The sequence below is a fragment of the Muscardinus avellanarius genome (assembly GCF_963383645.1).
Source record: "Muscardinus avellanarius genome assembly, chromosome: 19".
NCBI lineage: Eukaryota > Metazoa > Chordata > Mammalia > Rodentia > Gliridae > Muscardinus > Muscardinus avellanarius.
Window position 1 is genome coordinate 16,459,208 of NC_137805.1, and position 15,923 is coordinate 16,475,130.

At 41.3% G+C, this 15,923-nt stretch overlaps 1 protein-coding gene across 2 annotated transcripts in view; it reads right to left on the reverse strand.

Annotated features, from left to right (window-relative positions):
• Positions 1 to 15,923, reverse strand: part of DZANK1 (double zinc ribbon and ankyrin repeat domains 1) — a gene marked incomplete at both ends in the record, with an annotated part of 76,210 nt that overhangs the window by 32,775 nt on the left and 27,512 nt on the right. For both annotated transcript variants that reach the window (XM_080716388.1, XM_080716387.1), the window contains 2 exons: positions 4,857 to 4,949; positions 8,676 to 8,789. In XM_080716388.1, coding sequence (XP_080572514.1) covers positions 4,857 to 4,949; positions 8,676 to 8,789 — 207 coding nt within the window. The remainder of the gene's footprint in view (positions 1 to 4,856; positions 4,950 to 8,675; positions 8,790 to 15,923) is intronic.

Here is a 15,923-nt window from a genome sequence, read left to right on the forward strand (position 1 = left end):
AAAGAGAGGGGACTCCTAACTTCATCCATATCTCCTATTTAGACATAAGTCTCAGATTATAAATTCATTAACAGCTGTTTTAAGACCCAGGCAAGTGGTCATCTTACACTGTAAAGGTCATCAAAAGGGGACAGATCTGTCACTCAGGGCAATAACCTGGATGATGAAGCAGCTTGGGAGGCTGCCATCCGTCTATGCCCAGCGCTCTGCCCATACTGTAGGAAGGGTCACTGTTACCTGAAGTAAGGCCCCTGTGTCCCCAGAGGAAAGTGCTAGACCTCAACAACAGGGGTGTGTTATGGATAGTAGAGGATGGCGGGTTATTCTGACAACAAGATATTCATACCCCAAAACTTACAATGAAAAATACTTAAAACCTCCACCAAATAGAAATAGGAGTCATCCTTAAAAAAAAAAAAAAAGGGGCGAGAAATTCCAACAGTGACGCTCTAGTAGTAACGTGGCTATTTTGAAAATGACAGTGTGTTAGCTGGGCGTAGTGGCGTGCATTTGTAATCCCAACATTTGAGAGGCTGAGAGAGGAGGATCACAGTTTGTGGACAGCCTCAGCCCTTTGCAACTCAGTAAAACCCTGTTTCAAAATAAAGAATAAAAAAATAGGGCCGGGGATGTAGCCCAGAGGTAGAAAGCCTCTGGGTTCCATCCCCAGTAGTGAAAAAAAAAAAAAAAAAAAAGAAAGAAAGAAAGAAAGAAAAAAATTTCAGCAGCAATATCTGAGATGGGAGGGGCAACAGGTAGAAAAGAATAAACAGAGATAGGGATAAAAGTGGCATAACCTTGAGCTCATAGAGGCCTTCGTGGTGTAATGTAAGGCTGATGAGGTAGAATAAAACAAATATAATTTTAGGTTGATTTAGGTAGAAAGGAGACACATTGAGAAGGAAAGAAAAATGTGGTTTTAAAATCTGAAATCTTCAGATTCAGATTAATAATAGAGCTTGGTTATTCTTAAAAAAGTCAGACCCATACTTTTAAATCATAATGGGCTGGCTGAAAAAACTAGTGGGGTGATTAAATCTGAGAGCTTCACCTTGTGTCAACGTTCCATTCTCCTGCTTCCAGGAAGAACACCAGAAAAGCCACACCTTTTGTTAAAGAGCCCTATACACGGCAGCACTGACTTCCTGTCTCTGCTCCCAAGGAGTCCTGTCCCAAAAGGAATTCCCACCTTTTGTTACCCTAAAGCTTCAAAACAGGAGCCCGCCATCCCATGTGCCCTGGCCACCCCCTCTCTAGTGGGCCCTGTAAGAAAGTATAGACCTGCGGAGCTCTTGGCCCTCACGGACACTCTGGGCAGCATTTTGCAGCTCCTGGTCTCTTTCCCTGCAGACGCTCTCATGCTCCCGTGTTTCCCCTGAACACGTAACTTTACTTTGCTTGAATTAAAACCTCCTTCATCTCTTGCCTTTATCTCTGACTGGTGTGTGTTGAAATTATTTTTTCCATGGAGCCAAGAACCCACAGAAGTTACCGTGTTGTCCAATGACACGACCACTTCCATGGATCCCTCAAAAAGGTGCTTAGCCAGACTCGACCATGGCTGAGCTTCACGCTCACAGGGTGCACGCTGGGATATGCGGAGTAAGGGGCAACGCCCCCAGCACAAGTCAGTAAGCACATACTCTTTTTAATAGGACCCCTGAAGTATATTGGCTCTCCTTTTAGCTCCAAAGTCATCCAGAGTTATTAAAAATCGTCAGAGGTACACCGGGCATGGTGGCGCACGCTTGTAATCCCCGCGCTTGGGAGGCTGAGACAGGAGGATCGCACAGGTTCGAAGCCAGCCTCAGCTGGCTTAAGAGACCCTGTTTCCAAATAAAATATAAAATAAGTCTGGGATTGTAGCCCGGAGGTAGAAGGCCGCTGGGTTCCATTCTCAGGTGACAGTTTGGTGGTGACACGAGGCAGAGCCCAGAGGCTAGTTGGCTCCAAGAGACCAAGATGACAACACTGTCAGAGCCACGGCTCCCAAGGACACTCTCCTGACACCCACGGAAATGTTTTTTCTTGTGGCAGTAGGAAAAAGAAAATTTAGAAACCAAATTATCCATAAGCTGTTTTCACTGGCTGAGATTCAGAAGATCAAAAAAGACCTAGGTATTTACACAACAAACCTGACCCACATGTACAGGCCTTTGACCTGCTGACTTCCTTATATGGCTCCCCGTGTACTGGGATTACAAGCATGCACCACCATGCCTGGCGACCTCTTTTGGGCTTTAATAGCTATATTCATGGTGCTCAAAAGATACAGATTTCAGGAGACCCCATTCCAGTCTCAATGATTGTGTTCTAGAAGACTGATTATGTATGAGACCAGTGCCATATAACCTTAAACATAACCATACACAGATTGCCCAGCACCAACAAAAGTAAATTTACCCTTAGGCTGGTCAAACTTTTTTTTTTTTTTTCCTTTTCAGTACTGGGGATGGAACCCAGGGGTATTCAACCTACAAGCTGCATACCCAGCCCTATTTTTTATTCATCATTTTGAAACCGGGTCTCACTGAGTTGCATAGGGCCTCACACTAAGTAGTTGAGGCTGTCCACGAACTGCAATTCTCTGGTCTCAGCCTCCCAAATGCTGGGATTACAAGCGTGCACCACCATGCCCGGCTTCAATCTTTTGTTTTAATTTCTCATATTCCACCATTCCTAGGGGATATCAGGATTGCTGTTATGTGGGCAACCTCAGAATGGTTCTGTCCTCTCCACTGTTATCAGCCCATTCAGGACCCACACATTCCCTACCCCTGACTATAATAGTAATTTAAATCTTTGGTCTCTGGGTCTTACTGCAGGACTGACAGCCACTTTGTTGGCCATCTCTGGGTTAATAATATGTGCTTATATCCAAATAAATCAATTGGCTTATCTAATCACCAAAACTGCTAATGATACCACCTTGGCTTTAGCAGCCATGAATAAAGAACTAAATTAGATATAAAGAACTAAGATAAGGTACTGTTCAAGGTGATTGTTCAAGGTGCTTGTTATTTCAGCCAGTGCTAGATAAAAATAAACACCCCTAAGGAAAAAGGCTGTAACTCCTTAAAGTTTATAAAGTTGTTTCAAAATATAAATCAAGAAAGAAATTAAGATAAAAAAAGACCAGTATATGGGAAGGTAGATTTAAAAAGATACATGAGCATGACAAGTTTTTGGTAAGAAAGAATAAAAGAAAAAAATTTTAGGAATAAAAAAGGATTTCATATGATAAAGAAAGGCTTATCCTAAGATTGTTCCAAATTGGAGGGAGGGAAAAGACTAGAATAAAATTGCCACAGAAGGTTTGAGTATGTCACAGAATGTTTGTAAAAGATGACACTTATAAAAGGAGTATTGCATATATAAAGATGGCTATATTTAAAAATTAGCTCAGAGGTCTACAGAGAGGTTCCATTAAGCCTACCCCTTTTAATCTCTAGTGGCCATTCTGTTCCTACTCATGTTGGGCCCAGGGTTACTAAATTATATGATCAAGTTTTGTCTCCAGCAGGATTAAAGCTATCAAGCTTCAGACAATGTTCCAGATAAAACCAGAGATGAGCATCTAGCAGAGCCCCTTAGACGGTCATGGTGACTTGGGACCTCGGCCACTCTGGCACCCCCCCATAAGCCGCTCACATGTACCCTCAAGGCTGTGGCCCTACGCTGCTTCCTTTCAGCACAGAAGTAGTCAAAGACTGATTTCAATGCCCCTGTTCCTTTGCCTTATGGGTGTAATAAAGTTCATAGAAAAGAGGGGATAATCTAGGCATGGGTATATAATCTCATTCCATGCTCTGTCCTGAAGCAGAACAAGCATATGAAGAGTTAAAACAGAAAGTTTGCTTTACAGGCATATAAAAGCTGCAGGTCAACATTTTAAGATATGATAAATATAAAACCCAAAGTTACAGACCCACAGAGAGGCTAAAAGAATTAAAGAAACACTATGCATCCTCTCACGTAGCCATGGGTGATATTAGAACAAAAAACAGACTAAAGAACAAAACTAGCCTATTGATGAATTTGGTAACAAAAATAAAAATGATAAATCTTAGAAGGCTGCGATCTTGAGAACCAGATTTGAGAAGAAACACTATCCTTTTACGTGGATGCTGACAAAGCAGGCTAAAACAGCCAACTATATTTTATGCTCATATAAGCAAAGATAACAGCTGGGCTGGGAAAGAGGTAGGGTAACCTATAGAAGTTCTGAATTTTTCAAGTAAAAAAACCTCTCAATTCTGAGCCCTTCATCATCTCTGTCTTTGTCTCTTTGTTACTTTCCCTGTTGCAATAAATCCTGCCTTGCATTACATTCCAATAGAATCTCCCTGTGATTAATTCCTATATTCACCAAGGGGAAGAACCCACAGTTGGGTTTGGCAATGTGGCCACTTGAACTCTAACAAGCCCACTTCCCCATAGGCCTCCTATGCAAACTTCTTTAAAAAATTATAAAAAATTATAGATTTCACTGGCTTTGAACCTGAGCGATCCTCCTGTCTCCACCTCCCAAGCACGGGGATTACAAGCATGTGCCACCATGCCTGGCTCAAGTTTGTGTTAATGAATATCTAGTCTGCATCTGCAGAAATGTTGCTTGCAGTTTGCCATGAAAAGTTTTTTGTTTTGTTTTTTATTTCTTTTGGTTTGCAGGAACACCTTCATCTCCATCACCACCACCACCACCACCACCACCACCACCACCACCACCACCAGTACTACTACTACTACTACTACTACTACTACTACCACTACTACAGATTACATTTCTCTATTAACATTAGCACTGAACATTTAGCAGCCACTAAACATAGGCCTGGCATGTGCAGTCAACCTACCTCTTGTGCTGAAGGCAGGGCCCCCTCACAGGTGACACAATACCTTAGGTGAGCAGGGTTCCCTGTGCCACAGGAACGGCAGATTACTTTCTCCTTGACAATAGAGAATAAGATATAACTAAGCCAGCAAGAGTGCAGAGAAATCATCAAGGAGCCTTTCCAGGTGGCCAGCCACCTCTAGACCCTATTTATTATAACCCTGGAATGGTTTAGAAACGATCACAATATAAATAGCATCAGAAAAAATGAACATGGTTTTAAAAGAAACAAACTCCTAAACAACTAACATAAAGATAAATTTCATCTGGTCTTGGGAAGGCCATTTGAAAATTCTTCACTGATTATGTGTAAAATTCATCTCTCTCTCTCTCTCTCACACACACACACACACACACACACACACACACACACACACATACACACACACACACGATGGGGCAAACCCGATAGAAGGCTCATTTCCTAGCAAAAACAGCAAACAGACTCAAGAAAAGCAAAAGCTTGTCTGTGTGTTTATAAGAATCTGGTTTTTGGACCAGGGTTTATATTAAATATGGGTCTTAATGTTAATATGAATTTAGGTTCTCTCTATAGTTTCTCACTTAGAAATTCAAAAAGTAGAAAGACAGTCTTACAAAAGGAATGGTAAGTGCAACTTTCTGATGCAACAAAGAAAAAGAGAGAGAATAAAATATCCTAACTAGAGTTTAGTTCTCAGAGGTCTGCCAACATACATTGTCATTGGACCATTTGGTACTCTCAGGATGCTATCTTTTCAATTTTTAATGACTAAATGATCTGTGAGTATTCCTTTCCATTTCAGGACTGTGGTCTCATGGTGTTCCAAAACGATATTGAGTATTCTGAAGCTGTTTCAGGTAAAGAATATATAATGGTTTGGATTTAAAATGTCCCCCAGACTTCATGTGGTAGACAAGGCATGTGTTAGAGGTGGGACTTGATTTCTGGGAAAGAGTCCTGGGGGCATGGCTGCTGCAGGCTGGCTGCTGCAGCTTCCTGCTCTCTCTCCCCCACTTCCATGAACTGACAGAAGCTTTCACCTTCCCTATTTGCTTATCATCATGATGCCCTGAGGACCTGCAGCCCAGGCTCCTGCTTGAAAACTGGTCTAACAGTGAGTGAAATATTCAGAACTCAGAGCAAATAAACTTCTTCTTCCTCTAAGTTCTGCATGTCAGGTGTTAGGATCACAGCAGTTAAAATGCTAACTAGAAGTGAAGATAACCAAAACATAAATCCCAAGTTCTAGGACTTGACTTCTAATATTACTAGGTAGTGCTATAGAGTCTCAGAGTTTCCAAGTCTAATAAACTCCATTTCAGGAGAAGACTCCAAAGTCTTCCTGGAAATCTGAAGAAGCTCAGGAAACCACGGTTCCCAATGTAGACAACTAAAGCGCAGAGCCTGAAAGCTGCCAGACACAGTGGAGAGGACCACAGTCTTGTGCCCACTGGTTCCCAATACTCCCTGAGTACAAAAGTCTTCAAAGTTACTGAAGGTCATCACAGCATAAACTGCAACTGCTGGGATTTTTCTGTGACATTTAGGCACCTGCCTGAAAGCGCTGCCTCAGACACGATCTGGTTAAAGTCACTAAGAAGTGAGAAAAAAATTTCCTTCCTTTTTTTGGTACTGAGGGTGGAACCCAGGGCTTTTCTACCTCCAGGCTATACTCACAGACCTATTTCATACTTTATTTGGAAACTGGGTCTCACTAAGTTACTGAGAGCCTCACTCAGTAGCTGAGGCTGGCTTCGAACCTGTGCGATCCTCCCGTCTCAGCCTCGTAAGTACTGGGATCACAAGCGTGCACCACCACGACTGTTCTAACTATAGACCTACTCAGGCTCAACCACTCTCTTGATCATTTTGGCATGGTTAGGAGTTTATACTTCTAACAACAAGTTCTTAGGGTGCACGGTATATTGTTTATGTGGGAAAGTATGCAAATGAAAAGAAGGGAGGCCAAGAAGGATTCAAATGCCCCTGGGTTCCATCCCCAGTACAGAAAGGAAGGAAAGCAAGCCAGCCTGATATCAGACACCAAGCAGGCTTGATTTTCTATGTCTTACCTTTGAATTCTTATGTTCCTCCTATATATAAGGTATAAGTTCTAACTATAGAAGACCAATAAAGTACAAATTTCCCTTACTGCTAAAATGTCGTGTGTGTGTGTGTGTGTGTGTGTGTGTGTGTGTGTGTGAGTGATACTGGGGATTGAGCCCAGGGGCATTCTGCCTCTGAGCTACATGCCCAATCTTATTATTTTTTTAAATCTTAAAACAAAGTCTAAGTTGCTGAGCGCCTTACTAAGCTGCTGAGGCTGACCCCAAACCTGAAATCCTCCTGTGTCAGCCTCTTTTGTACTGGGTTCATAAACATGGGCAACCATGCCTAGCTTCCCCCAGTCTTTAAAAAAATACATACATACATACATACATACATACATACATACATACATACATATATATTGGCTGGGCATGGTAGCATACAGCTGTGATACCAATACTGGGAGGCTGAAACAGGAGGATCACAGGTTCAAGAACAGCCTCAGCAAACAATGAGACTCCATCAACTTAGTGAGACCCTGCCTCAAAATAAAAATCAAATATAGCTGGGGATATAACTCAGAAGTATAATGCCCCCAGGTTCACTTCCCAGTACCAAAAAAATTTGTTTTACATTTTGAGACAGAGTCTCATTAAGTTACTGAGGTTCTTGCTAAATTGTTGAGACTGACTTTAAAATTTCAATCCTCCTATCTTAGCCTTTCAAGTACTGAAATTTCAGATATCTAGTTAGTGCTCTATTGATCTTTAAATGGGATTAAAGAGGAGGTCAATGGAACTGTAAAATTGAAAAAAATTAGAAAATACACAGTTGTATGTTTAGTGATACTACCAAAAATTTTTCGCATTACATCATTTGACAAAGTTTTTCAATTGTATGTGATACATAACTTTTTCTTCCATGTGACTAGTTATAATCACTCTTTTTCTATAAAATTGGGACCTCCTATCATAAAGAGTATCAAAAGCATGACGCCACTTTACAAACATTACAAGCCATTCATGGTTATGCATGTTGTAATCTTAGTACTTGGAAGACTGAGACAGGAAGATGGTGAGTTTGAGGTTAGTTTCAGCAACTTGTTGAGGCCTTCAGCAACTTAGCTGAATGTTTCAAATTAAAAATTAAATAGGCTTAGGAGTGTAGCTCAGAGGTGGAATACCTTTAGATTTACACACACACACACACACACACACACACACACAATCACAAGCCCTAATCACTTACAATGCTGAAGTTTAAATATCTCAATTAAAAACTGAGTTAGTTATAGTACAGTTTGCCCTCCAAATCCATATCCAGGTAAGACATTCCTACACATCTCTTTTAACATTAAAGATCCCATTGACAAGTTCACACTTAGGCAGCATGTCTTCTCAAAAATTTGAATGTTTTTTTTTTTGTGTGTGTGTGGTACTGGGGTTCCTGGAAGCCCTTCTACCTCTGGGCTACACTCCCAGACCTATTTTCTATTTTTGAAACAGGGTCTCTTACGCCAGCACGGCTGGCTTCGAACCTGCGCGATCCTCCTGTCTCCGCCTCCCAAGCGCGGAGATTACAAGCGTGCGCCACCACGCCCGGCAAATGTTTTTTTTTTTTTTTTTTTTTTTTTTTTTATAAATGTTAGCTTATCAACTAGACCATTCTAGAAGCTGAAGAAAACCAAAATTGTTCAGAGATTACTTTCTATGCATTTCTTTCGGGTTGTTGCAGAATACATTTCATTACCTTCAGGTGGAGGCTTGCCTGTGGCCGCAGCTGAAGAGCGAGAGGAGCCTCACACACCACACAGATGGGCGTGTTCATGGGAACCATGTTGCTGCACTCTGCACACAATCCCATCTGCACAAGGGAGAAGTCACGTTTGTCTTGGGATGCAAAGACTTAAGGTAAGAGTAGATCCTAGGACAGAAGGTTTAATTTGCTTTTGCAAAACAAATGTAAAATAACTACCTTATTACTTCATTCTATTAAGAGTAAAAACATGTTTATTGTGGAAAAGAGAAGCATAAAGAAGAAGAACAAGAAGAACAAGAAGAACAAGAAAAGAGGAACAGCATCCACTGCAAGTTAACTTACAGCTTGATGGAGAAAGGCAGGTGATAATTCCTCCCTCTAAAAAGTAACTATAAAATCAGATGAAGCTGTCAAGAATCATTTCCACACTCTGACAGAGGATAACCAGCTGATAAGTTCCCGGGGATGACAGAACCTCAGATAAGACCAGCAGAAGTCTGTGAAGCTCTGGCAGGGGCTGTTCTATGGGGGTGGCGGCCCCACCACCTCAAGCCAAGCGTGAAAACCAGCAGCTGTGTGGCTGCTGGTAGACAGGGCTCACCTGATTTGGAGCACTGCTAAGATGATGGTGTCAGTGGCAAGCAAACAGGGAGGACCTGGTTCCCCAGGTCTAAGATTATGGTCTGCTTGTCGTAATCAATAGATGAGAAAACTGGCCAAGGATTTAGCAGGACATGCCAGGAGGTACTTAAACTAAAGGGGCTTAGTAAATTCCCTATATATTCTTAGGTAACTCAAGACCATGCACATATTCTGCATAAACCAGGGTGGGCCCAAGACAATAACACACCCCTTGCTGATGGACACTGCGTGTGGAGAGGCAAGAGAGCTAAGCAGAAAATTCAAACGTGAACACAGCTTGAGGTTTAGTGCGCTACCTAGCGCCCATACAGATCCATCGGCCGAGAGTGGAACCCATACTCACCCTGGGACCTCAAGGACAATTTCTGGCCAATTTTCAGTTTAATGTATGCATACCCAAGGGTAACTCTAGTTTGTTTTTGTTTTTGTTTTGTTTTTTTACAGTACTGGGGGTTGAACCCAGGGGCATCCCACCTACTAGCTACACCCCAAGTCCTATTTTTTATTCTCTATTTTGGAAGGGTCTCACTAAGTTGTGGAGGGCCTCTCTATGTAGCCGAGGTTGGCCACAAACCTGCAATCCTCCTGTCTCAGCCTCTCAAGTACTAGGATTAAGCGTGTGCCATCATACCCAAATTCTAAGGTTAAATATAAAAACTAGAGGAGAGCCTAAAAACTCTGGCATTAATGACAACACTCTGAAGAACAGGCCAAATTAAATATTTAATCCAAGTTAAAAACATACAAACAAACAAAAACACAGGGAAAAAGTTAGAATTCAGTGTTGGAACAATATGTATTATTTTAAATGTCCAGTTTTTAAAAATTATGAGCCATAAAAAGGAACATGTTGACTGTAAAGGTCACGTGAAGGATACAGAAATTATATCTGAGTATCCTTAGATGTTAGATTTAGCAAACAAAGATTTCAAAGCAGCTTTTAGAAAAACCATTCAAAGAGCTAAAGAAAACAGTGTTTTAAAAGATTAAATAGGAAACAAAATGGACTTCAGATAAATGAGGAGATAGACTAGTAGACCAGTAGAAGTGAAATGGGGAGGCAGGTGGGTAGGGAAAAAAACAAACCGATGAAGGAAACAGTTTCAATAATACTGTGTCCATATATGAAGGTAGCACTACCAATCTGCCATGCACAGGGAAGGGTGGGGCATGGGCAGGATCTGCAGGGAATCACACAGTGTGCTATCTGCACGAATGCTTGTGTCACAGTGAACTGCATTAGACTGTAGAACTACAACATGAATATTTAAAATATTAAAGTATTAAAGTATGATGACAAGTTTTGATGACTATGAAGCTTCAAAGTCAAATTATTTTTTTTTAAACAATAAAATTAGAACCTTGAGTTAAAAAGTAAAATGACAGCCAAGTGTGGTGATGCATATCTGTAATTCCAGTACTTGGGAGGCTGAGACAGGAGGATCACAAGTTTAAGGCCAGCCTTAGCAGCCTAGTGAGGTACTCAGCAACTTAGTAAGATGATTTCAAAATTAAAAATGTGTTTGTGTCACACATACACACACACACACACACACACACACACACACACACACACACACACACACTGGCTGGGGGTATAGCCCAAAAGCAGAATGCCCCTGGATTCAATCCCCAGTACCATGGGATGGAGGAGGAAGTAAAGTGACTGTAATGAAAAACACCTCTAGAAGGATTCAAAAGCAAATCAGACATGATGGAGTAAAGCATCAGTAACACTGAATATACTTTAATAGAAACTATTCAATCTGAAGAAAAAGGAGGAAAAAGACTGAAGATAATCAGCAGACGATCAAGGACTTGAGGGGAAGGTGAGTGTACCAACACGCATGTACCAGGAGAGCGGGAGACAGGAGGACAGGAATGAGAAGACCTAAGGGCTGAGGACTTCTTCTCACTGTGGAAGAAGAACATTAACCTATAGATCTAATGGACCCAGTCACTCCAAAGGAAGAAATGTGCAAGAGATACATGCAGTTAAATATATTATAGTCAAACTGTTGAATGTTAAAGGCAAAAATTGAAAGCACAAAAAGAAAGACTACTTATGTCCATCACAAAAATGGAGGCCAGAAGGCAGCACGGTGACACACTCAGAACCCTGGAAGAAGCTGGGCAGGTGAGGCACACCTGCAATCCCGGTACTTCAGAGGCTGAGACAGGAGGCTCAAGATAGCCTCAACAACTTAACAAGGCTCCCAGAAACCCAGTGAGAACCTGTTTCAAAACAAATAATAAAAAGGGCTTGGGGTGCTGCTTGGAGATAGAAATCCCCAGTACCGTTGGGGGGGGGGGTGCTAGAAGAAAAAATAACTTCCACACAAGAAGTCTATATTCAGAGACCCTATCCTTCAAAAGTGAAGGTAAAGCCATGCACGGTGGCACACAGCTGTAATCCCAGCATTTGAGAGGCCGACACAGGAGGATCATGGTTTGAAGACAGCCTCAACTACTTAGTGAGGCCCTTTTCAACTCAGTGCAACCTGTTTCAAAATAAAGAATAACAACAACAACAACAACAAAAAAAAAATAGGGCTGAGAGTGTTGCTCAGAAGTAGAATGCCCCTGGCTTCCATTTCCAGTATTGGGTATTGAGTACTGGGTATTGGGGATGGAACCAAGTGCACTGTACCTCTGAGCTACACCCCTAGCCCTATTTTATTTTTCAGTATTTATTTATTTATTTATTTATTTATTTATTTATTTATTTATTTATTTATTGGTGGTACTGGGGTTCCTGGAAACCCTTCTACCTCCAGGCTACACTCCCAGTCCTATTTTATACTTTTTTATTTGGAAACAGAGTCTCTTAAGCCAGCACGGCTGGCTTCGAACCTGCGTGATCCTCCTTTCTCCGCCTCCCAAATGCTGGGATTACAAGCGTGCGCCACCACGCCTGGATCCAAGACCTGATACACGTTCACTGGCCAGTTTTTCACTCCCTAAACTTTTGTTAAGAATGGGAACTCCATAACTGTCTCTGTAAACTCTCTTGTACTCCAGCTAAGCCAGTCTGCCAAGACAGTTAACAGCTCATAAAAGGATGGAAGAGAGGCCACAGGCAACTGAGCCATGCTGTGCAACGACAGCCACAACTGAGGGCACGGGACCTTTTGCAGCACACATATTATCTCTATGGAGAGAGAATTCAGTGACTAACACTGATTAAAGTTTGGTCTGGCTAAAAGCTCCAGGGTAGTACGGGGACTACTTAACTCTCCATAGAAGTGCAGAGGCAGCTGGATGAGTGGAGGAAGCCTCCGGATTGATCTGATCAGAGAGCAGAGACCCTAGCCCTGGGTCTTAGCTGCAATACGGCAGCAATGCTCCCTAAGATCAGGTTACACGGGTTGAAAAAGCTAGTTGGATTGAACTGTTTGGTTCTGTAAAGATTGGAGAGAGCTACCATTGGTTCGTTTCTGACCATAAGGGAAGGTCTGAACCTCAAACCCTCATGGGGGCGAAAAAGAAAACAAAAGAGAAGCTCTCCAAATTGAATATGCCCCAGCCGGCTCTGAGGGCCTGGTCTGCACCTACCTACATGTTGCCTCTGGGAGGAGTGAGTGGCCCCGCCCACAGAATGGCTGGTAATATCTCCCCAGCCAGCAAAGCTACGTCTGCCCAGGGAGGACAGATGCTTAAATGTTTCTTATAAAAACGTGTACTAATGTGCCTTTTTCTCTTACACTCTATAGGCCAGTTCTAGGATTCTAGGCGTAGGTATTCCAACTGCCTCCCTCTAAAAATAGGTAAAGGCAAATTTTATCGATCCAGATGCTAAGCATCTTGAATCTCATTCCCTTACTGCTCATTTTCTAGAAAGAGTGGATGGCCACAAGAAGAAAATGGAAACAATGGAACTATTTTACAGATAGACCTGCTTTGCAAAAAGAGAGTAAGAGATCTAAAGTTTGTGTTAAGATAAAAAAGTAAGTAAGCAGCGTGTGGTGGCACACACTTGTAATCCCAGCATTCGGGAGGCTGAGACAGGAGGATCGCAGTTCGCGGCCAGCCTCAGCTACTTAGTGACGCCCTTTGCAACTCAGTGAGACCCTGTTTCAAAATAAAGAATAAAATTAGGGCTGGGGGTGTAGCTCAGAGGTAGAATGCCCCTGGGTTCCATCCCCAGTGCTGCAAAAAAAGTGTAAGTAATATGTATATGATGTATAAAAAAGTTTAAATGTGTAATAAGGTTGGTTATAATGAAGACAAATTATTTGAAAGGTTTCCTAAAGGTCACATTAAATGCATTGATTCTATATATTGCACGTGTTTAAAACAATTTGGTTTCCTTTCAGTTAACAAACAGATCAATTCACATTAGGCCTTCCTTCGTTATTTACATATTCAGTGGCTAAAGGATGCTACCCAATAGCCTCTGGCTACAGTGGCCACAGAGTGGATATGGGTGATCCCTCACATTGCACTACTGGACTGTAGCCTCCCTGTTGGGCCTGTCATATAGACAAAGGATTATGTAGCAATAACTTCTCATGTCTTATCAGACCAGATTTTTTTGTGTGTTTGTGGGTATGGGGATGGAACTCAGGGGCACTTGACCTCTGAGCTATACCACCTGCCCTATTTTTTTTTTTTATTTTGAAACAGGGTGTCACTAAGTTGTGGAGGGCTTCAGTAAGTAGCTGAGGCTGTCCATGAACTGTGATCCTCTGGTCTCAGCCTCCTGAATGCTGGGATTACAAGTGTGCGCCACCACGCCCGGCTCAAAATATTCTAATACAAATTTTTCCATTGTTCTGCCTCAAATCACTTTACTAAATACTGGTATTAATAAATGCATTAAAATGCAACAAAAAGCCAAATGATATAGCATATAGAGAGTCAACAAAGATCTTTGTTCAAATCACTCCAAACCCTGTTCCTGCTCTTCACAGTACCAACCTTTGGACTCCCGTGACACAAATACACTAAACATATCATTATTCTGTATGTTCAGGTCCTAAGTTAGCTAAACAGGTCCTAGCCTCACATTTAATTTGTCTTGGTCTGACCAAACAAGAAATTACAAAACAGACAAATCCTAATGTAATATCCCTTTTGTATTTTAATAGCTATACTCATGATGCTAATATGACACACATTTCAGGATACCCCATTCCAATCTCAATGACTGCTTAAGGATTCTGATTGCAAAGACCAGTGCCATGTAACCTTAAATGTAATCATACAATAGAAAGCCCGATGCTAACAACAGAAGTAAATTTATCCTTGGATTGGTCAGTTTTTTTATTTAATTTCTCTTTTTTAATTTTTAATTTTTTTGCAGGTCTGGAGATGGAACCCAGGGGCATTCAACCTCCGAGCTAAAGCCCCTGCCTTATTTTTTTATTCTTTATTTTTAAACGGGGTCCCACTAAGTTGCAGAGGGCCTCACTTAAGTAGCTGAGGTTGTCTACAAACTGTGATCCTCTGGTTTCAGCCTCCCAAATGCTCAGATTACAAGTATGTGTAACCACACCCGGCTTGTTTTAATTTCTCTTATTCCACCATTCCTTGGGGATTTCAGGGTTGTTGTATGGGCAAAATCAGAATGATTCTACCCTCTCCACTGTCATCAGTGCATTCACAAACCATGCATTCCCTATCCCCATCTCCAGGTCTTGTTGTAGGACTGACAGACACCTTGTTGGCCATCCCTGAGTTAATTATAGGTGCTTATATTCAAGTAAATCAATTGGCTTGTCTAGTCATCAAAACTGTTAGTAATACTTCCTCGACTCCGGCAGCCATCAATAAAAAACTAAGAGGTTCAAGGTTATTGTTTAAGGTACTTGCTACTTCAGCCAGTCCTAGGCAAAGTGTGAACATCTAAAAAGAAAAGCTGTAACTCTTTAAAGTCTAGGTCAATGTAAAACTTGGATAGATGATTTTATTTCTTTATTAAAAAAATTTATAAAACTGTTTCAAAATATAAAGTCAAAAATTAGTTAAGGCCAGCCGGGTGTAGTGGGTGCACGCTTGTAATCCCCGCACTTGGGAGGTGGAGACAGGGGAATTGCTCAGGTTCGAAGCCAGCCACACTGGCTTAAGAGACCCTGTTTCCAAATAAAAAAGTATAAAAATAGGTCTGGGAGTATAGCCTGGAGGTTAAAGGGTTTCCAGGAACCTCAGTACCACACACACACACACACACACACACACACACACACACAAATTAAATAAATAAATAAATAAAAATAAAAATAAATTAGTTAAGGCCAAAAAAGAATCAGTATGTTGGAAGAAAGATATAAAAAGATACATGAGTATGAGTTTTTTGGTAGGAAAGGATAAAAATATGAGAATATTTTGATAATAGAAAACATCTTGTATGGTAAAAGGAAAGCTTATCCTAAGATCGTCCCAAATGGAAAAGGAGTGACTAGGATAAAATCAAAAGGTTAAAAGCAAGTTGCAGAAGGTTTGAGTATGTCACAGAGTGTTTGTAAAAGATAAGGCTTATAAAATAATATTGTATATGTGATAAAGTTGTAAAAATATGGAGATATTTATATTGATATATATATATCCATACCAGAGATGGTACTACTCCAAACTACACCCCTAGCCCTAGTTTTT